The 22,775-nt window shown below is 42.0% G+C and overlaps 1 protein-coding gene across 1 annotated transcript; it reads left to right on the top strand.

The window, feature by feature from the left end:
* Nucleotides 1-1,564: 1,564 nt before the first annotated feature.
* GPR37 (G protein-coupled receptor 37) lies at nt 1,565-22,540 on the top strand. The gene is made up of 3 exons (XM_074942354.1): nt 1,565-2,237; nt 2,444-3,685; nt 19,778-22,540. Exons 2-3 carry the CDS (start codon nt 2,564-2,566, stop codon nt 20,594-20,596), a joined length of 1,941 nt encoding a protein of 646 aa, XP_074798455.1. The 5' UTR covers nt 1,565-2,237; nt 2,444-2,563; the 3' UTR covers nt 20,597-22,540.
* Nucleotides 22,541-22,775: the final 235 nt, after the last annotated feature.

The following is a 22,775-nucleotide window of genomic DNA, read 5'->3' as shown; positions in this document are numbered from 1 at the left end:
TGTGAAGCAGAAGGGATAAGTGCTGTGGGCCCACTGACACAAATAGCTACACCCCAGCTGTTGCAGAAAGTACTGGGGCCCCTGCTACTGCACATGCTGCCACTTATTAGGAAGGGAACCCCATGCTGCTCCCCCAACCTCTGGGAGGAGAGCTCCCTTGCCACAATTCCTGCCACTCCTGAGGGGAGGGAACCCTGCTGCCACCCTTGCCTGTCTGGGAAGAAAGAAAGCCCTAACATGCTCAAAGAGTAATGGTAGGCCCATGGTCCAACAGACTTCCTTGTGTATTTGGCCCCTGCCACAAACACTCTAAGTGGGGTTGGAGTCAGAGGATGGATGAGAGATCACAACAACAAAGGAGAGGTCTTGGGGGGCCTGTGTCCTGCTGCGTGTAGGGTCCCAGGATGCCATAATCTGGCTCTTGTTCTTGCCATCCTTACCCTTGGATGCACATCTTCTCCTCTCCAAATCCAGTGGTGAATGAGGTAACACTGATGGAAAGGAAGATTGCTCCATTGGGAGCCTAGGACTCCAGTACCCCAGTTCAATTCCCTCTTCTATCACAGTCTTCCGTGGGCAAGTCTGACTGTCAGTTCTCCATCTGTAAAATGGTCATACAAGAGCCCTTCCCTACCTGATAGGGGTGTTGTGAGGACACATAAATGAAAGCTACTTGGTGCTCAGATGACACCGTTAAGAGGCCCCGATATGACGACCAAGTAGCCAGAGGCTGCAACTGCAGGGAATAGTAACTCCCCATTTAAAGAGAAAAAATATCAATGGTTCCTTCAGGAGGCCTTTCCCCCACCCAGCAGGTCACACTCTACTGTGCATGAAAACGCAAAGGGTTCAGCCCGACCACGGCCACCCATTCTCCTGCCGGGGATGGGATCCAGGCCTCAGCCTTCAGAGCAGGAGAGCCTGCGTTCTAGCCCCACGGCCACCTGCAAGCGTCCCCGCCCACTGGCCAAGGTGCAGGCTTGGGACCAAGGTGCGAGGAGCTGGCCGCCGGGAGGGAAGTGGGTCAGGATGGGACAGGAAGGACCAGGAGTGCCGCAGGTGGGAGAAGGCAGCAGCACCAAGAGTAGCTGGGACTGAGAGTGGAGGTGGCGGGAGGGTGTGACTGGAGAATTACAGGAGACCCGGAACACAAGGGTGGGGGGAGTGGGGCGTGTGTGTGGGGGGGCAGCCGCAAGGGAGTGAGCCCCGGGGTTGCTGCGCTTGCCATGTCCGGACAGCTCCTTCCCGGATCTAACCCAGCAAGGCAGGTCTACCTAGGCTGGGTGGGAGCAGCGTCTTGCCCTGGGAAAGTGGGTCAGGACCTAGCTCCTGCGCACAGAGGCGCGGAAGCGAGCAGCGCAGCCGCCCCCCGGCTCCCGCCGCCACTCGCTATCGGGGGCAGCAGGTCGCGCGAAGAGCCGCCGTGCCGGGCCCCTGGAGTGGCGCTTGCGCACTGCGGGCCCCCGTCCCTCCCCGCAAGGGGAAGCCGCTACAAAGGGGCGCGTGGGCGGCGGGAGGGTTCAGTGGGGCGGGAGCCGCCAGGGGAGGCCGTCTCCGAACAGCTCGCCCCGGGGGGAGGGCGGGAGCGAGGAGGGGAGCCACCCGGCTCCAGGCAGCAGTACTGAGCCACCGCGCGCAGGCAGCTCTCCTCCTCTTCCTCCCCCGTCTGGCCATGCAGCGCAGCGCTGGCTCGCTTCTTTCCACCGGCCCGGCGGCTCTCGCCGCCCCTTCTTCACACCCGTCGCGCTGGCGAAGGAGAAGCAGCCGGTCAACACGTTACTAGCGGGGGGACTCCCGGGGCTGCTGCTGCTCCCCTCTGAACTTGCAACGGGCGGGAGGAGCCGCTTGGCCGCTGCTAATTTCATGATCTGATTTCACCTTGCGGTGTTACCCGCTGATCAGATGCGGTCGCTAATTCCAGCAAGAGTTTTGCAAAGCTCTTAAGCACCCTTGGGCTGGATGCAGCAACCTGTTTACTCCGAGGCGCTGAAGAAGAGGAAGGAGTGTTTGCAATGATCTGGCAGGGGGGAGGGAGCTCGTATGTTCGCAGAGACCTTTCCGTGCAGTAAAGGCAAACCGCCGGGATAAAGCCAACATCAAGAGGATGTGATTAGGCAGCTCAAGACCTGCTGCAAGTGTTACCCCAGAAAGGGCGGCGCGCTGGATGGGGGGCGGGGGGTTCCTCTAGCGTTTGCACTTGCTACGTTAATTCGGAGACGTTGATGCAACTTCTCAAGGTTTGTCCCGCCAGGCTGGGGGGCGGGGGGGGGGGTCAAGATCCCGCCTCGGCGTCCAGTTTATTTTCCCTTCGTTTGTTGTCTGATCTCTCTCTCTCGGTACATTTTCTGCGGAAATGAATCGAACTTGAAACGTGCAAAGGCTCAGCAGTGTCCTTTATTAATACTCATCCTCCTTCTCCCCACCCCCGCTTTCCCCCGTGCAGCTGGAGCCGGTGTGTGAGTGTTTGTCAGCAGCAGGGACATGGGTCTAACTCCTAACACCAGCAGCGTGGGCAGCAGCTGTTTATAAAGGGGGAGCCACCGAGTGCCACCACCTCACCGCCATGCAGCCCCACCGCGCGCCCTTCGCATTCGCCTTGGTTCTGCAGCTGCTCGGAGCTTTGACCCCCTTCGCCCAAGTGGCCGGCCCCCGGGCGCCCGTGGCCCCAGCTGCTCTGGAGGGGAGAGCGGGTCGCGAGAGAGAAGGTGCTCCGCATGCAACCCGGCGCCAGGCAGCCCCTGGGCTGCTCCAGCAAGTGCTGCCCTCACCCAAAGAGGAGAGCCGCCGGACCGTCCGCGGATTCAGTTTAGGAAACGGTGCCAGAGGGTCCTGGCAGAAAGCGCTTGCCAGCAGATCCAAAGCAACAGCACCACATGCAGCGGCGGAAGAGGCTGCACCGCTGCACGGTGCTAGGGACATTGCTGCTGACGCTGCCCTTCGCTTGGGCGTGAGGAACAGTAGCAGTGGATTTCCTGCCCTGGAGCCTAGGGGGCAGCCTGAGACCCCTTGGCAGGACCCTGGCGAGGGGAGGGTGAATACGGACCGATCGGTAGCTATGGGGATGGGAGGATACTCTACTCTCCAGTGGCTTGCCGTGCACGGGGAGGAAGGTAGCAGCCATGCTTCAAGCCACAGCCCCAAGAGGCTTGCCAGGAGCAGGAGAGGAGCCAGCGAGCTGCAGGGCAGGGGCAAGGGAGGAGGGGGAGGGAAACCCAGGAGCCTTAAGAATAGCAACCTGGCAAAGCCTTTCAACAGCTCCTTGGGCAGCCCGGCACCTCCAGCCAGCGGTGATGGCGAGGAGGAGGATGCCCCTCAGCTGCTGCCTTTGAATGGCTCCTCCCGCGGTGGGCTAGAGAGGGGCGCAGGAGCCCGCAGCAATGGGACAAGCCGCCGGGCCCGGCTGAAGAACCCTTTCTACCCGCTGACCGAGGAGTCGTACGGCGCCTATGCGGTCATGTGCCTGTCCGTGGTGATATTCGGCATCGGGATCATGGGCAACATGGCAGTGATGTGCATCGTGTGCCACAACTACTACATGAGGAGTATCTCCAACTCCCTGCTGGCCAACCTGGCCTTCTGGGACTTCCTCATCATCTTCTTCTGCCTGCCCCTGGTGATCTTTCAGGAGCTCACCAAAAAGTGGCTGCTGGCAGACTTCTCCTGCAAAATTGTTCCATACATCGAGGTAATTACAGTTGTTCATAATAATAATAGCTTACATTTATACAGTGCCTTTCCTCCCAAAGGATCTTACAAACTTACACTCTTTGGTAAACTTTAGACATAGGGATTCTTATCCCATCCACAGCAACCATGCCTGCAGAAAGAGGAGGCCTCTGGTAGCAAAGTGGGAAGAAATGTATAGTTTATGCATCCATATTTTTTTCCATAACTAGGACTTGCTGTTTATTACTAGCAGAGTATGTTGACAGCTACTGAATAGAGTCATTGTCCACCAGGTGTGTAGAGGCAGTAAGCCCTGTTTGGAACAGTCAGATCACTTGATCTTCTGTATGTCACATCAAAAAGACGATTTTCTTTTCCAGTCATTTTTTAAAAATTATATTAAATGTGGAGGTTGTGCACGTTGATTACAGCCAGAATCAGTTTATTTTACTGCCAAAAGTGCTTGCAATGAAGACTTTCCTCCCATTCCCTAAACTTCTTTTAAAGAATGGAAAATTAATTTATCTACCCCACCCACAATTACACAAGAAACTGAGGAATATATTGGCAGGTTTTCAGAGCTGCTAATACTCAGGTATTTCTCACATAGTCATACAATCTGATAAAGGACATTGCTCTCACTCAAGCTGATTCTGCTACACTTCTTTTGCCTCTTGTGACCCTGCAGGGAAAGTATCTATAAAAATTGTCTAAGTCTTTCTTCTTGTAAAGCTGATCCTGCGGTGAGGGAGGTGCCTTTATAGTCAAAGAACTGTGAATGTGAGATGTGCACTAATAACTTATTCTTCTATTTCCAAATCCCACAATTATTTGTTTTTTCTTAAAAAATGACTCAGGTTCCATTTAATTCCTAACCTCTTGGCAACTGTTCAGACACTCTGCCAACCAAGCTTTCAGCCAGCTGGCTAGAATCTTGCTACCGTTCAGGTTCTCCACTTTATTTACTGGAAGCAGAAAACTGAAGCTTGTTGGTAGTGTGTAGCCCATAATTCTGGCTAGCTGTGCTGTGTGCCTTTGACACTATATGTATAACATTATTTCTTTACCGAAAGGTATGGGATAGTGAGCAAAAAACAACTGTTGATCAACTGGTCCTTAAAAGGTTTATTAGGCACACAGGAAACTATTTTTTCATTCATAATTATAGTGTCAATTTCCACATCACATAGGTGCATTGAATAAAATATAAGTAAATGGTGATATATTTTAGGGATTAGAATCAGACATGTAGCCATTAAAATAGCTGTCATCGCTTCTTTATATTAGGCACAGTGTGTTACTGGGTGGTGTGCTACAGTTCGATGCATCTAATTTAAGTCAGTGGAGTCCAGTGGTCAACAGTTTCCACACTACATTAACTTAAAATAAAATATTAAAAAGCCTAGTTTATGAAGTAGAAAAATCAAACACATTTGGTTATTAATAACCAAATTTATTTTGTTGAGAATGGAAGGTTAGTAGTGAATATAATGATGGTCATAAAATTGAATTTTTTTATTTTAAAAGTCCCATTTGCCAGTAATTAATACACTAAATGAATAAGCAGCATCCGTTTCAATGAAATTAATATCTATTGTATTTAAAATATCCCAAGACTTTCCTATAGTGTTATTTCGCACTTCCTTATTTTCCTGTGCTGCATTTTTATACAAAATAGGAAATATCTTTTGTTATCATTGTAATGCTGATTCCTGTTACATGTCAGTGATTTGAAATGGCTTTTATGTCCTGTATTATCTGACAATTACACAGTATAGCCACATCATTCTTGAAAATGTAATTGCTTACGTTATCAAAAGTTTGGGCTTGCAAAAGATCTGAATACTTCATAAAGTAGAGAAAGATTACAAGAAACTGTCTGGTTTGATGTAGATGCTACTGATTTAAGAAGGTAAGAGATAAATATAATTTTCCAGAAATCCATAATCATCAACAAGTTTTATACACATTTAAACAATTAACTATACAGCTTTTTAAGAGTGGCAGTTTTTGAAGTTAGCTTAGTTGTATAGATATAAGGTGCGATTTTTGAAAAGTGTCTCAGTGACTTAGGACAGTGGTTCTCAAACTTTTGTACTGGTGTCCCCTTTCACACAACAAGCCTCTGAGTGTGACCCCCCCACCCCATAAATTAAAAACACTTTTTTATATATTTAACACCATTATAAATGCTGGAGGCAAAGCGGGGTTTGGGGTGGAGGCTGACAGCTCATGACCCCCATGTAATAACCTTGTGACCCCCTGAGGGGTCCCAACCCTCAGTTTGAGAACCCCTGACTTAGGATGTGTGGTCCTATGTCACATAGGTGCTTTTGAACCCACTTGTACTTTCAAAGGTGCATAGAACTAGTTGCTCAGTTGAGAATGTCTGATTATCCAGAGCAAGTTATGTAACTGTAAGGTGACTCAAGCTTGCTTTGTACTGTATTTAAAAGTCTTAACTAACGCAATGAACTATATATATGAATAGTCTTAGTTTAGCAATTTATGCCTAATTGCTATCTATTAGTGCTGCTTAATGGAAGTTAATTGTGCAGAAAATTTTTAACAAGCAGATACAAGCAATTATAAAATTGTTTACACTTCTGTGAAAATTTTTTTAAAGATTTTTTTTTTCTGTCTGAGCTTCCAGCGTTATGTCTGAAAGATTGGACCTCTTAATAGCATCTAATTTAAAGTGCACTTTCCACATTTAATAAAGATCTGTTGCAGCAAACCATAAGCATGCATTTCTGCACCATAAATCTGCCACATTTGGGTCATCTCTAGCTGTCTTTTCAACTACATAACTGAAAATAATGAAAAGAGTATTGAAAACCTTGTGGAGAAATAAACTTAACTGATTAATAAAGGCTCCAATGCCCCTTACACATGTCTAATGAGAGGGGAGAGAGTCCCTGGGGATTGTAGCTTGGGAGGGTGCAGAAGCTAGGAGTGCCATCAACTCTGCATGCCACTTTTTAACGCTGTGTTCAGCATCTCTAAAATCTTACCACTTTTTATTTACATTTCTAAGTATAGATTTAAGAGCCTAACTTTTGGCACCCAGGTTTGAAAACGTTGGCTTGAGTAATATACGTTGTTTTCCCATCCACTTTCCTTGATATTACTCTCTAAAAGGGGTTTTAGGAGCAGCACTCAGGTCAGAGCCAGGTGGTATGGGGGTTCAAGCAGCACTGTAAAATTGGCCTTGGCAGATCCTCCCCCTCTGGGCACTGAGACCCTCAGCCTCATCTGGTTTGGGTGAACTTCACCTCTATAAGGGAAGAATTAGAAGAAAACTCAGGAATGCTAAAAGATGGTGTATCCATTCCCCTTTGTGTAATGGAGCATCATTATGCACTCCATGGTTTGTTTTTTTGATTTGATTTGTTTTTCATATCCTAGTTAGGCTTTAATAGAAGTATGGTGACCAGCAATATTAATGATACTAACACTTTTCTTCTTCAAACATTAACAGACATTACTTAAATGGAACCCACAAGCCTGCTGTGAAGTGGGATTTTTATAGTTTGGAAATTGGAAGCAGACAAGTTAAGTAACTTGTGTAAGGCCACAGTTACTTGTTTAAGGTAACAGCAGGGTTGTGTCAACCATGATTAGAAAATGCCCCCAACTTCCAGACTTGAATTGGAACCTCCCTCTAGTTGTGTGTGTCCGTCCTGCTTTTAGAGGTTAGAATAGAAATATGGCTGGTTTGGTTAAAGTAGGTTGAAAACAGATATAACATGCTTTAGTATCAACTGAAAAAAGTTACCTATTGAGGGATTTAATTGCTCAGGGATTGGGAAAGGGCTGTAGAGCATATCACCCTTCAGGTGCTGATTTGAATCCAGCTCAGGTTGGTAGTGAATAAAAGTCAATGTCTTTTGATGCCTTGTTCATTGATCTGTATGCAATGTGTTAGTGGCATCAGTCCAGTTTCTGGTGGGCAACTTCCAACTCACTAACGCCACCACACAATTATCATTCTTAGTGGCAAGTGTAAGGACTGATTTGGCCTAGAAAACTGACTGCTCTCTCTCTACCCCAGAGAGTTGGTCCCTTCATGGCAAATTTGAGGCACATTTATGGGAAAGCTGGCCATTCTGTGCCTGTTCCAAGACTGTTAATACAGCCTCGTTTGATACATTTGGCATTAATAAAACAAATACATTAAATATTTTGAGCTTTCCAAGGCAAGGACTTGTACAGGGTATAGCATCTTCTGAATTTAACAAATAATTTTAAAAGAAGTTTTTAATAAATTGCTACGCTTTTATTTTATAGCTGCATGATGACATCAGCCACTAGCACTGCTGTATTTGGTGTTCTGTCACTGTTTCTTTCCTCTACAAACCTCTGTCTTCAGCGGGTTTATAAATTGTCCATAAAAATTTGCTTTTCGCATTAACTTTGTATGCAGTATTTCAGCATAGAAATGAATTTGTGTCAGACTGGGTTTAAAATTGGATCAGCAATATTTGTCATACAACTGTGAAAAGAAAAAGGCAGCTTTATCACAGGCACCACTGAATGTTGTCTTGGCATTGGGCTGTCCTCTCTCACAGATACTGAGTGCTTGTGTGACAGGGTGTTCCTGTTAAGTATGAAGGGGCAGGTTTAACAATAGTGTCATGGTGCTAGTGCTAAGAATCAGGACATGAACTCCTCATCTAGAATGGTGAAGAGTTTGAACCTCACTTAAGAAAACTGCTGTTTCCTAAAAGTGTAAGTTTTGTTTACCTGTGTTTATTGGTAGATTTCAAAGAAGAAAGGGAACTAAAAATTGAATCTATTACAAATGAACAAAAATAATGATTGTTTGTTTATTTTAAAGAAACAACAATAAAAACCAGTTAATCTGAAAGAGCATCAAGTTCCTCACTAATGAGGAGTCCCAGGGTCATGACATTAGGGTTAACTGCCCCTCCAGCAGAATTCAAGAACAGCCACCTAAAATAAGCACAGTATACTAGCACCACCTGGACATATGAAAGGGTAGCAAATACAGAGCAGTGTGCCAAGTAGCACCATGATAAGTGCTCTGTGCTACTACCACAGAGAAGCAGCCACATTATAGACATCTGGTTTCCATGATACCAACGTTCATGATTACCACAGGGCTTTTCTGATCCTGAACTTGATATGCCTCTTCCTCCAATATACAAATGCTGATTACTAATAGCAGATGAGTATTGTGTTTCTAGTCCACTCTAGGCATGGGAATATTTCATTTTGGACCAGAGTAATGTGCTACATACAGTGATGCTACTTTGCCTATCTTAAAACATAGAACAGTGAGCAAGGTAAGTATCATTTTATCATAGGAAGAATAAGGGTTTATATTTTACTTCTGTATTTTTGTTGTTTCATTGTAACTGCTATAATTTTTTTCCCTTTATTCAACACAAACATTGACTAATAAAAAGATACTCTAAATACTGCAAAATATTAAGTTATAAGGAAGTACAAGAACATACAGTATTGCAGATAATGAGCTGATTGTATTTATTTACTTTAGGCAAAAATGACAAGGATTTAGGAGCCACCACAGGATGTTGAATTAAAAATAAGAATGCAGAGTCGGTGTGCATATAGAGCTGTCAAAATAAGAGAATAGACTATTAAGTCTCAGAAAAAAACGTTTACAGTTTCTTTATGGATATAACAGGAGTGAGCAGGTAGGGACTAATGGGGTCTCATTCTGGGTTCAGAATCAGTGCATTCAGTGGCTCTCAATATTTTCTGTAGAATGACCCCATGTTACAACAGAAAATGTTTCCAGATCCCTTTCCCATTTAGCCATAAATAGGGCCCTACCAAATTCATTGTGCATTTTGGGCAATTTCACAGTCATAGGATTTTAAAAATCATAAATTTCATGATTTCAGATATTTAAATCTGAAATTTCCGGGCCTTGTAACTGTAGGGGTCCTTACGCAAAATGGGGTAGTGGGGGGGGTCACAAGATTATTGTAGGGGGGTCGTGGTATTGCCACCATTACTTCTGCGCTGCTGCTGGCGGTGGCACTGCCTTCAGAGCTGGGCGGCCAGAGAGCGGCAGTTCCTGGCTGGGAGCCTCCCTACAATAACCATGCAAACCCCGCCCCCCCAACCCTCTTTTGGGTTGGGACCCCCAGTTTGAGAAATGCTTGTTTCCCCTATGAAATCTGTATTGTGTAGGGTAAAAGTACACAACAGACCAGATTTCACGGTGGACACCAGATTTCACGGTCTGAGACACATTTTTCACGGCCATGAATTTGGTGGGGTCCTAGCCATAAAGAAAGGTCATGCCCCCCCAGGTCGGGATGTCATGACCTAAACTACATTTTTGTTTTATTCAACAATTCTTCCTTAATCCTATCTATGCCAGTCTTATTTCTGTTGCCTTTCCCCACTCATTTAATTTGTGTCTCTCCCTTGATCAGCTGGAGGATCCACATCTAAAGTTCTGGAGGTGAGGACTGAATGCTGTGGGAGAGTGGCCAGAATTAGAAGTAGGACCGACTGATGAAAGCTTTAGAACATTCAGTTAACTGCTGAAGTGCATGAACAGGGACTGGTAGACTAGGACAACAGGGTAGGAGAAGAGAACTGATGCAATAAGATGGCTTACTCCTCCAGTGAATGTTTTCATGAATTTAGTGTCACTGTTTAATGACTCAAAGATTGACTAATGGCTAAGAAGTTAATGATCCAAAGGCTATGCCAACTCTGAAGGACTGCCCTGGTGCCCACTAAAATCCTGTTTTAATGTACATCTTAAGTGCGTGTGCAATATCTTGTAAATATTTTGAAAGGAACAACATGAAAATCTTTCAATGAGATATTTTTAATGGCAAAGTATTTTCTGGGCATGTTTTTGTTGGTGAGAAGGAGGGGAAATCTTTCATTTTCTCCTCTTCCGTAATTAAGGTTTTACTGAACAAGACAGTTGGGGGAGTTTATTTTCCTCTTAGCAGATCAGATTTGTTTTCATGTAATTGGAAATGTGGAACTTTCAGTTCTGATCTAATAAGAGAAACATGAGCCTCGTCTGCTGGTGTCTTCATGAACATGTAAGAATTGAAGGAAAAGTTCTGCGATGTAAGAGACCCACATGGAGCTAAATCAGAAAATTAAGTGAGGAAAGTTTGGCTAACTTAAAAGTGTAAATTAATCATATAAAATCAAAAGCATAGTGGGCCTGATTCACCACTGTGGTGCTCAAGTTTTAAACTTCTATAACTCAGTGGAATCAGATTTTTAGAGTAAAGACTGAAACACTGGGCCAGATTCTCAGCTGGAGTAAATCACTGTAGCTCCATCAAAGCTAATGGAGCAACACAGATTTACACCATTTGAGGATCTGGTCCTCTGTCCATACCCACCGTGTTGTACTTCTTGATTGGAGATCTGTTTACAGTGAGTTATTGGAGTTCTGCAATTATCTAGGCATAATGCCATGGGTTAAAGATAGAGCAAGGTGGATTTGATTTAAATCAAATTGATTTAAATCACAAGTCAGGAAAACTCGATTTAATCATGGATTTCTACATAAAAGTGCATTCTTGTTGGTTGTTATAACCTTAATACATCTTCTTCACAACTCAGAGATAGATGTAGGTTTCTTTTTTAGAAGGTACACACTATACATTTTTAAACAGTGATTTATTTTGAAAAGTTTTCAGATTAGTTTTACAGCTATATCAGAAAATGAATGATTGTTTGGTTATTTCATTTACCAAAGGTAATTGAAGCAGATATTTATGAGGTCATTGGGAGGTGAACTATCTCCAGTTCAACATGTTAATCATTTATATTTGGAGGATTTTCTTGTTATGCTGTATTAGGAGGAGAAAATCACCAGACAGACATTTAAATTGTTTTATTTAACTAAAACAACAACATTATGTATTCTGGATTTTTTTTCTTCAACAGCAAATATATAATACTTTAACAAAACAAGCGTATGAATTTTTGAATTTAGTTAAACATTCACGTTTTTTAAAATCAGGTTTGTTTTTGTTAAAATTGTTTTTAACTAAAGTAGTTAAATGAAATATTTTCCAAAAAAACCCCAACAAAAATTAAATCAACAATGTCAGCCAGGCAACATGAGACACTTAAAATATTGGCTTCTGCAGCTAAGTCAGTCGTCTTCACCTCCATTGTCCTGTTTGTTCATGATCTCGAAAAGAAAAACAAGCTTTCCTGTTTTTTCAGGTCCCAAACAGTTTCTCTATTTGGAATGAATTAGTCCAAAGGAAGAAAATATTCTTTCTACAGTGGTAGAAGAAGCTACTGTTAAAATTGAGATTATCACTTCAACAGTCTCTGAATCCAAGTGCTTAGTGTGACTTTCTTTAAAACATCATCAGCAAACATATACCTGAATGGTTCACTCTTAGCTCTGAAGTTTATTATAGGTGGAATTATGGAGGGATGATTGCTGGATGTCCATGTCATAGCCAACTCGTCTTCTTCAGCAGTTAAGGTTTGAACCTGGTACCAAGTATTAAGAATATTTGCAAGAAAATGAGCTGGAGATAGTGCTTGTCCCATTTGTTTTTTTAATGCTTGTAATTTAACTCTGTCATTGCATATTTCTGTTTTTAAGATCTCACTCAGTTCCTTCCAAATTTCAACAGCGTCAGCAATAAAACAGCTATTTCCCTGCATTTTCTTCAAGGCTACAGAAATAGGCTTCCGGGTACTCAGCATGTGTTCAGCATTTCTTCTAAGCCCAATGTTGAGAACTTTGGCTGTGACTGTGCCATTTATTTTTTCACGATTTTATTCACAAACTGTCATCAGATTAGGCCAGTTCTTGATATAGTGCTCAAAACAGTCCACTACTGAGTTCCGCTGCATGGCTTGTGGGAGCATTAGCTTGGTTCCGCCCACCTTTTTCAGAACAGCTGTTGCAAAGTGGTTGTTACGGAAGTATTTTGCAATGTCAACAACATTAGCCTTTATTTCTGGAATACTGAAGTCTTTGGCTAGGAGGTGCATCAAATGAGCTCTGCAACCATTTGTTATTAGCTTGGGCCTCTCTTAACTCTCTTCTAAATTTCTTCTCATCTTGGATACATTCGCAGCATTGTCTGTGACCAAGCTGCATACTAGATATTTGAATTTTTTTTTCAGTTTGTTACAGCTTTTTCTGCTACTTCTTGTAAGTATTCTGGTGTGTGTGCATTTCCTGATGTAACAATTGTTTCTGTAAGGAAGACATTCCCTTCTTCTGTTGTCACACAAGCACATACAACAGGATCATTGTGGACATTGCTCCACCCATCAAGATTCAGGTTAACAATTTTAGCCTCTAGACCTTTTGCATACTGCTCAATTTCTCTTTCATATACTTTATCGAGCAGTTTGCCTGCGACATCTGCTCTGTTGGGTGGACTGTATCCTGGTCTTAATGATTGAACCATGTTAATGAAGTGTGGGTTCTCAATCATATGGAAAGGAGAGTTTGTTGCATAAACAAACCAGGCAATTTTTTCATCAATTACCTCTTTTGGTTCTTATCACAAATGTATCTATGGTTGTTTCTGGATGATGGATATTTTTTTTCTTTTTGCTACAGGTGATATACTGTGGCTATGTGACATACATGATGTGACTGAAACACTATAATTGGCAGATAACTCTGAAACTATAGAAAATGATGGTGATCTTGAAGGTGGATAGTCTTCAGAATCCTGTATGTTGAGGATGGATTCTCCTAAACAAAATAAGTCCATGCAGTTATTTAATTATTATTACCATACTGCTCATTTAGTATTACACATTGCATTCACTGACACTCAGTACTACTTTAAAGGTGAAATTGTAAACGGAAGATCTGCCTATTTCAGCTATTTATTTTTTATCATGGCTGCATCTAAAATGATAGTACCATAGAGTAATAACTATATTTTTTTGCTCAAACATGAGAATTCAAGACTAGTCCAGAAGGAAGACAGGCAGTCCTTACGTAAGAAGTATGAAATAAAAAAGTTTACCAACCTGAAGATCCTGCATGTGTAGACATGTTCCTTTCATCATCTTCAGCACAGCTTCCTCCTGAGAATGAACACTTCTCATAAGGTTATTTCATTCAGGCAACCAGGCCTTGTATTTCTTTGTTGCACTGTTTGCATTTTGCACGTATTCCTGTCTTACCCACAGCTAGAAGAATGTCATTAAAATATTCCCAAACTCTTTTAAAGGCCTGCTGCCATTATAGGTTTTCCCTTCTAGTGAGAAAATGGTATGGTAGATCTCAAATTAATGAAGGATACACTCAGAAGGACCTCAAGACTTCTGGAATATGCTGCTCAAACAGTTTCACTTCTGTTTCTAGTGCCTGTCCCTCCTTTCTCACATTTATCTCCAGGCTTCTTCTCCTTGTCCAGATCTATTCTGACCCCAACAATCTTCTGTTCATTGAACTTTTTGAAATTTTGCACTTTTAGAGAGAGGTAAGGGGTTGACTCTGTGTACACAAATTTGGAGAGGGACAATAGGGTTGAGGTCTGTTCTCAGCGCTATATATTATTTATTTATTTATTTAAAAACATTTTTGCTGTTAACAAGCATGTTATCTCTGGAGACACAAATCCACAGTTTGAGAACTGCAAAACTAAGCATCTTTGATGGTATCTTCTAGACTGAGCACTGAGTCCCATTGGGTAGATAGAAAGATTAACCTAAATAATCTATACAGAAGCCCCTGGAACCCCATAAGATTGGGTCCCTAATCCATGAACTATTGGAACGCATGTACAAAACTTTTCTTAAACATTATATGAATATAAGCAAAAAGAACGAGGAGTATTTGTGGCACCTTAGAAACTAACAGATTTATTTGGACATAAGCTTTTGTGGTCTAAAGCCCACTTCATCAGATGCATGCAGTGGAAAATACAGTAGGAAGATATATACAGAGAACATGAAAAATTGGGGGTTGCCATACCAACTCTAACGAGACTAATCAATTAAGGTGGGCTATAATCAGCAGGAAAAAAAAAAACTTTTGTAGTGATAATCAGGATGGCCTATTTCCAACAGTTGACAAGAAGGTGTGAGTAATAGCAGGGGAAGAATTAGCATGGGGAAATAGTTTTTACTTTGTGTAATGACCCATCCACTCCCAGTCTTTATTCAAGCCTAATTTAATGGTGTCCAGTTTGCAAATTAATTCCAGTTCTGCAGTTTCTCATTGGAGTCTGTTTTTGAGGTTTCTTTGTTGGAGTATTGTGACTTTTAGGTCTGTAACTGAGTGACCAGGGAGGTTGAAGTGTTCTCTGACTGGTTTTTGAATGTTATAATTCTTGATGTCTGATTTGTGTCCATTTATTCTTTTGCATAGAGCCTATTGTCTCATACTATAGAATTTATAATCCCTATTCCATGATGAGATATCTTTGAGCTATAATGTATCTTAATTAAAACTATCTTTAGATAGGTTTTTTCCTGAAAAATCCGATTTAAATAAAAATCCATTTTTAATTTTTTTTTAAAAAAAAATCACTGATTTTTATCTACCCTGAGAGAGAACTTCACTCATAGCAGTGTTTCTCAGCCCGTGGGCCACTTGTGGCCCAATCAGCACACAGCTGCAGGCCATGTGACATCCTCAGAGCCATACAGGTAGTATATATATTGTGTGGATGTGGCCCACATAACACATAGAGAGCTGCATATGCTGCCCTCAATGGTAAATAGGTTGAGAGCCACTGGCTTGTAGCTCATAGCTATCCATGTCCTTGGTTTTGTCAGTTTAACTCATTCGTAGCACTACTGTAACATATTTGTGAAGATTAACATGCAGTTTGTTAATACGGAGGCACACACTTAAAGTAAAACTGTTTACAGCAAAGTAGATTGAATGCCCTGGGGACAAATCCCCCCCCCCCCATCACACAAGCTGTGGTCAACACCCATTGATCTCAGTGGGTATTACTCATATCCTGCAGGGGAGACAATCAGACCCCAGAATTGTGACAGTGCCTTGAAGCAAGGCAGTTACAGTGAATCCCTATTCATATCTATTCTGGAGGAGCTGGAAAGGATTTAGATTAGAGTATTCCACTGCATAATGCTTTTTTACCATTTTTTCCATGCAATCATTAAACTCATTAATGTGTGCAAGATAGGAAACCACTGCATGAACCAGACACATGCTAGCATTATTTATCTTGTTTCATCAGTAAACTAACAGTTGCATTTTGAAAGATGATTTCTCCTGTTCCTAGTTGTTTCCTCTTGCCCTGTTTCACTGTCTTAAACCTCTTAAGTCGTCAGTCAGTTAATTTGACAGGAACCCCGTAGGTTATGTTTGTTCATGGTAGACATGCCTTCTTTCATTAGTCCAGTTCTAACTGCAGCATCTAACGGTTCAGCCATGGCAAAACATTATATGATATAATGGGACTCTGAACCACTAAAAGGAGGTGCTTCTGTTACTCAATTGGAATAGACATTAAAAGAGAGGAAAAAAGTTTACTTAAAAAAGGGCAGCGTCTCTTTTCCTGTACTGATTTTTGCAGTTCCCTCACCATTTTAAGACTCAGGAATATTCCCTTCTCTGCATATGGAGAGACTCTTGGCAAGAGGCTAAGAGCTGTGTGTTGATCCATTTGGTATTCATGTTGGAAGAGAAGATGGTTAAAGATGTTGATGTCAAGAATACACAACACATTTAAATGTTTCAGAGACAAAAATCAGAAATTGTAAATTTGCCACTGTGACATCTCAGCCCTGATGTATGAAAATTCTTTTTATTAGCTCATTTAATCACTGCTACTTTTTAATGCTTATTAAAGATTTTCCTGTAACTCTAATTTCCCTTTAGTTATTTTTGTTTTTTTGCCAGTATTACCAAGCTTTTCTTTGAGCCTTATCAGACAGTTTAATTCTCAAAATTAATAGCTTCACCAATTAAAAATGTTTACAGTTCTGCTTTGTCGTCATTAATTATTCCTCCCAGTGCAAGTTAATTAATAAGAGATTGAATCTTACTCATTCCCTCTCTCAGGAAGCTGCCCAACTAAGCCAATGCTAACAGGTTTAATCCCAAGGGTCTCATATTTTGCAGTGATATTGAATTTTAGCAATCAGATATGGCCATTAAATGGTCAAGCCCAACATGAATGATACATTTATATAATTGTGTATAATTGCACTATCTATCTTTGCAGAACTTTTTATGGGATGTATATAAACAAGTATATTTCAAAATTATGATGGAAATCAGAATGCATTTTGAAATGCACCCTTATAGAATCTTAAGTACCTCACTGCACATTGAACTTCGGTAAGCAAAAATTACAGTCAGCTGCCCAATAGCTCCATAAATTTTACCAGTTAGTAACAGACATGGCTAATCTATTATCACAAGTAAGCATTCTTCTAAATGAACAGGAAAATCATTTAACAATTCCTATTAACATACCTTCACTGCTCTTTTGCACCAGCACATTTTGGGCACAGCAACAATCTATAAAACTATGAGAGTCAATGAGTTAGAGTGCACCACAACAAAATTGAAGGATGTAATCTTTCTCCGATTGAAGTAAACAGGAGTTTTGCTTTTGAATTTGAATTGAAGTTGAATTTATTGGAAGCAGGATTGGGCTAAAAATGTGTGTGAATTCTAACAAATTTGTCTTTAGGAACTGAAATATAAACAATATAAAATGATAGGGAGTTAGCTTCTGAGACAGTACAAGATCACTACTTACACATGGAATGACAGAGAGTGGAGCTAGACAAGATGTGATGGGGCATCCTGTCCATTCCTCTGATAATGCAACATTTTTCCTTACAGTGTATTATTGAAAGCGTCTTCTAGTCCAGTTTTAAATTGCTTGAACAATGGGGCATCAACCACTCCTCTTGGCCTGTATCCTAGAGTGCAATAGCCCCTGCTACTAGGACATGATATTCAGCCTAAATTTTCCTGTGAGCTAATTGTAGTATTCAAGATAAAAGGGTGAGATCCTGGCTCCACTTAAATCAATGAGAATTTTGCCATTGATTTCAGCAGGGTCAGGATTTCATTCTAAATCTCTTTGGGCCAGATTTTCAAAGTTATTTACATACCAAAATATGTGGCTAAACATCTGGGGGGGGGGAGAGGTTTCTCGGGGGGGATTTAGATTGAGTGTTGCAGTACCTAAATTTTATGTGCCCTGCTGCATAGGCACTGGCTCCAGGGCTGGAGCACCCACGGGAAAAAAATAGTGGGTGCTCAGCACCCACTGGCAGCCCAACTGATCAGCTCCTCCCCCTCCCTCCCAGTGCCTCCCACCTGCTGCGATCAGCAGAGGTTGGGCCTTTGTGGAAGGGGTGGAGTGGGAGCAGGGCCTGGGCTGGAGCAGGGATTGAGCACCCCCAGGGAAAGTGGAAAGTCAGCGCCTCTGCCCTGCCGCCAAGTGGAATTTACAACCCCAAGTTAGGCACCCAGGCTCCGCGTAAAGTGCATTGGGCGCTTATAAAAGGGATTAACAGAAGCCAGCATGCTGAGGGGGGAGCTGCGTAAACGCTTCAGCAGGAAAGACTGAGAAGAAGGGTGTGACCTAAGCTCCACCTCTCATAGAGAAAAAACAATGAGGAGGTTTTATGGCACCATAGAGACTAACAAATTTATTTGGGCATAAGCTTTCATGGGCTAAAACCCACTTCATCAGATGCATAAACCTTTCATAGAGAGTTAGGTGCCTACATCTGGGGTGGAGGGAGGTGCCACCACCTGCTGGAGAGTCACAGCCATGAACTTTCTCATAGGTACTTAAACCAGGTCAGTTATTTCTTAAGAAAACCGGAGGAGGAGATGGTGCCACTAGTACTCCCCTGCTCTTATCTCTAATAGCCCAGTGGTTAGAGCCCTCACCCAGGATGTGAGCAACCAAGGTTCCAGTCCCATCTCTGCCTGCTTTAACAAAGTACCTGCTGCCCGTTCAAATAATTCAGTAGTCATTGGAGCAGGGACATAGGTCTCCCACATCCCAGAGGGGCACCCTAATTACTGGGCCTGAGAGTCATTCTCCCTTTTTTTCTTCTGGCCCAATGAATGTTTAATTATTTATACAAAGTGGAAAGGCTTCATCAGGAGAGACTGAGACACCCCCTGCTGTCCCCGACCTAAATATTCCATGGTTCAGTGAGTAGGGCAGCCTCCTGAGAGATCTGAGATGTGGATTCAGATCCCTGCTCTACCTCAGGCAGAGAGGGGAAGTGAACCGGAGTCTCCTGCGTGAGTGCCCGAATCACTGAGCCAAAGGTTGGGGAAAGGGGCACTGCTGCCTTCTTCTCTGGCAGTGGTGTTTGGTATGGGGGCCAATCTGTCGGGTGGCCTGAGAAAGCTTTCCAGACAGAGCTCCACAAGCAGCACAAAGCCTATGCACCTGCAACAATTGGTGGTAGCTGAGTGGACAGGTTGAGGATCAAAATTTTAGAATTAGGTGCCTAAAATGGCAGATAGGTGCCTGAATCCCTTTGTGGATCTGGCCCCTTCGGACTTCAGGTGCCTACAATGTTAGATGGCAGCTGAGCCAGGGTTTTGTGAATGCTAGTGGCACCCAAAAGGGCAGTTGGGCACCTAAGTCAGCCATGTGAATCCCACCCCCATCAAGATTTGTCAGATGCGCCAAAGCAGATTAGGTGCCTAAATCGCATTGATTTCAAAGGAGTTAGGCCCCTCCCCTGCTTTTGAAAATCCCACTAGACATCTAGCTGCGTCTTTGGGCACCTAAATACCATTGAAAATCTGGCCCTTTTATTACGGCACTGTAAATACACGACAGAATGTCTTTAAAGGTAAACATAGGATAGTAAATTACATTATGGCTTTTGCATTTTAGTAGTCCGGGTATTTTTAAACAGTCATTTTATATGACTTGGAATGATGTGAATTGAAACCAACTCCACCTGATATATGAGGAAGGAGGATTTATAAATGGAAAATATTCAAATAGACATTTTACTAGTGAGTTTTATTGTGACGGTGCTGTATACAAGCTGTATACAATGTTAACAGCTTGGGATCTAGCCTGTAGTCATCTCCTATATTTTAAAAATATATTTCAGACAGTGTCCGTATTAAAAATGTGTTCACTTTTCTCCCATACAGGTAGCTTCTCTTGGAGTCACTACGTTCACACTATGTGCCCTCTGTATAGACCGATTTCGTGCTGCCACTAATGTACAGATGTATTATGAGATGATTGAAAACTGTACTTCAACAACTGCCAAACTGGCCGTTATATGGGTTGGTGCTCTGTTGTTGGCACTTCCGGAGGTTGTTTTACGCCAGTTGACAAAGGAAGACTCTCCATTTAGTGGCAGCCCACCAGGGGAACGGTGCGTGGTAAAGATCTCTACTGAATTACCTGATACCATTTATGTATTAGCTCTCACATATGATGGTGCAAGACTCTGGTGGTATTTTGGCTGCTACTTTTGTTTGCCTACTCTTTTCACTATTACCTGTTCTCTGGTAACAGCAAGGAAAATCAGACAAGCAGAGAAGGCTTGCACACGAGGGAACAAGCGACAAATTCAGCTGGAAAGTCAGATGAACTGCACAGTGGTGGCTTTGACCATTTTGTATGGGTTTTGCATCATTCCTGAAAACATTTGCAACATTGTGACTGCATACATGTCCACAGGAGTCTCTCGGCAGACTATGGATCTCCTCCATCTCATTAGCCAGTTTCTTTTGTTCTTTAAGTCCTGTGTGACCCCAGTCCTCCTTTTCTGTCTTTGCAAACCGTTCAGTCGGGCCTTTATGGAATGTTGTTGTTGTTGCTGTGATGAATGCATCCAGAAGTCTTCAACGGTAACAAGCGATGACAATGACAATGAGTACACCACAGAGCTTGAACTCTCCCCTTTCAGTACCATCCGTCGTGAAATGTCCACCTTTGCTTCGGTTGGGACTCACTGCTAATCGACTCTGTGGCTTTATTTGCAGTACCCCTGTTTTTTTTTTAAACTTCATATTTTTCTTGTTGGAACAAAATGCAAGGAAAAAATGTTGCTTCTAAGAACTACCCTGTAAACCGATTTGCATATTAACAGTTGTGCTTTGGAAAATAATTTCTGTTGAGTTATTAAAATGAGAGAGCCAACATGGAGTTTTAAATCATTGTATTTGGGATGGTGCTCGTATTCTATTGTTTGAGGTAGCGGGGCAACCAAGTCGACCTACTTTATTTAATTCCTTGCTAATTTTTTTATAATCACTGTAAATTGATTACATAAACATTGTGGTTTTTTGAAAGATGTTTAATGTAAAAGATGTGGTGGAAAGTATTTGAAGCTAGTTTTAATCCAATTTACTGTACAATATTGTGAGAATATTTGGAGTCTGGGAAATTTACAAGGTAGTATAATAATAAATGAGATTTTATTCTTTAATGTCATTGTCAATCTGTATTTTACCATTTAAATATTATTAAATTGCCTTAATAAGGATAAAAATCTTTGCTTTACCCAGAATAATTTAAATTGACCATATTTAATTTACCATTCACATACTTACCCTTGGAGGTAGTAGTTACCATGTTTAAAGAAGATGCTTACAATGGAATTAGCTTTACATGAGTGGTTTTTAAATGTGCATTATGAAGGTTCAATGTGCTACATTTAAAATTTCCTTTTAAAACTTGTAGTTATACAGTGCCTAAGTTACTTTGGTCTATTTGAGAAGTAAGATTTGCTTTCACCTTGATTTGTATTATGTGTGGCTTCATTTGCTGAGTTTCTTTTCACTTTTTTCTACACTAAGGACATGTCCTCAATCTGCAAGTGTAACTCCTAGTGGCATCCATGAGAGTCCCACCGCAGAGCCAAGGTATTATTTTGCCATAGGGTTGGTGACAATAAACATGAGGGACTGGAAGATGTGGAGAGTGAATTCCTTTTTTAAAACACAAATGCATTTTCAGACACACAGGGCCTGATCCAAAGCCCACTGAAGTCAATGGAAATATTCCTGTTGATTTCAGTGGGTGTCTGATCAGGCCCACATTCCCTAAGTATTCTGGGATATGCAGCATGAATGTTAGAAGTGGATACGCTGTAAACAAATCATGAGTATTAATTATGTATTTTTCACGGAGGCCACAATCCTCTACAGGCTTGCACTTCACAACCTGTTTTTTAAGAACCATGTTGTGTTTGTCTGATTGTTTCTTTCTGTCTACAGACCTGTTAAACTAGGAAATTGAATTTATTATTTAAACCATTGTTTTCTCAAGTGACAAAATGAGCATATTTTTGACCTCTGAAATAAAGTGTGGGTATACCTAATATAGTCCACCTTCTACAGGCTCTTTAAATGTCTTGGAAAAATTGATGTGACTTCTGAAAAGAAAGAAAGATTTTCCTTTATGTGGAGTATGCTAGATTTTATACCTTTACTTTGTATATCGGTGTGGGAAAAAATAATTCCTCATTACTTTCACTTAAACATACACCAAATTCAGCAGAAAAGGTACTTATTCTGTGTATGTGTCCACTCTATTCCTTGTATCTGTTAAAATTGGACAACCATTATTGCATTACGCCCTGATTAATCAAGCTATTTTAAGCATGTGAATAATCCCATTGACTATAGATAGGCACATGCTTAAATACTTGCTGAATCAGGACCCAAGTTCTCCCGCTGTTTTGTAGTGTGGTCAATCACGTCTGTAGACAAGAGATCCTTTTGTAGACATTTCCTTTCCCAATTCCCTTTCTATACACTATATGGAAGCTAGAGTGCTTGATTACATGAAATAAATCATGGACAGTATTAAGCAAACAAGATGAAAATAAATTTATTTAATGTGATGGTGGCAGCTGCTTGGTTACATGTCCCCGTTCCCACATTTTGTTTGTGCTGTCTATTTCTCCTCTTGTGCTTCAAGAGTCAACATTTACCCTGTACATTTGTTCTAAACTATCACTTTGCAGTCTGAATTTGGTTCTGTTTGCAACCCCTCTCCCATTTTGGTGAAGACTGTGGTTAAATGTACCCCTAAGAGGTATCTGAAAAAAGAGACTGGGAACAAGAGCACAGGATGCAGAGAGATGCTATGTATTTAAAGTTTAGTTGTTCAAAAAATCACTTGGAAACTTTT

The sequence above is a fragment of the Natator depressus genome, chromosome 1, assembly GCF_965152275.1.
Source record: "Natator depressus isolate rNatDep1 chromosome 1, rNatDep2.hap1, whole genome shotgun sequence".
Classification (NCBI taxonomy): Eukaryota; Metazoa; Chordata; order Testudines; family Cheloniidae; genus Natator; species Natator depressus.
Note: the sequence above shows the minus strand (reverse complement) of the source record. Positions and strands in the feature narration are given on the sequence as shown.

Bases quoted from the DNA above. Each gene is read 5' to 3' on its own strand.
- GPR37 (XM_074942354.1), top strand. From the start codon at position 2,564: ATGCAGCCCCACCGCGCGCCCTTCGCATTCGCCTTGGTTCTGCAGCTG. The intron at 3,686-19,777 runs GTAATTACAGTT...TCTCCCATACAG, and splicing joins AAATTGTTCCATACATCGAG to GTAGCTTCTCTTGGAGTCAC.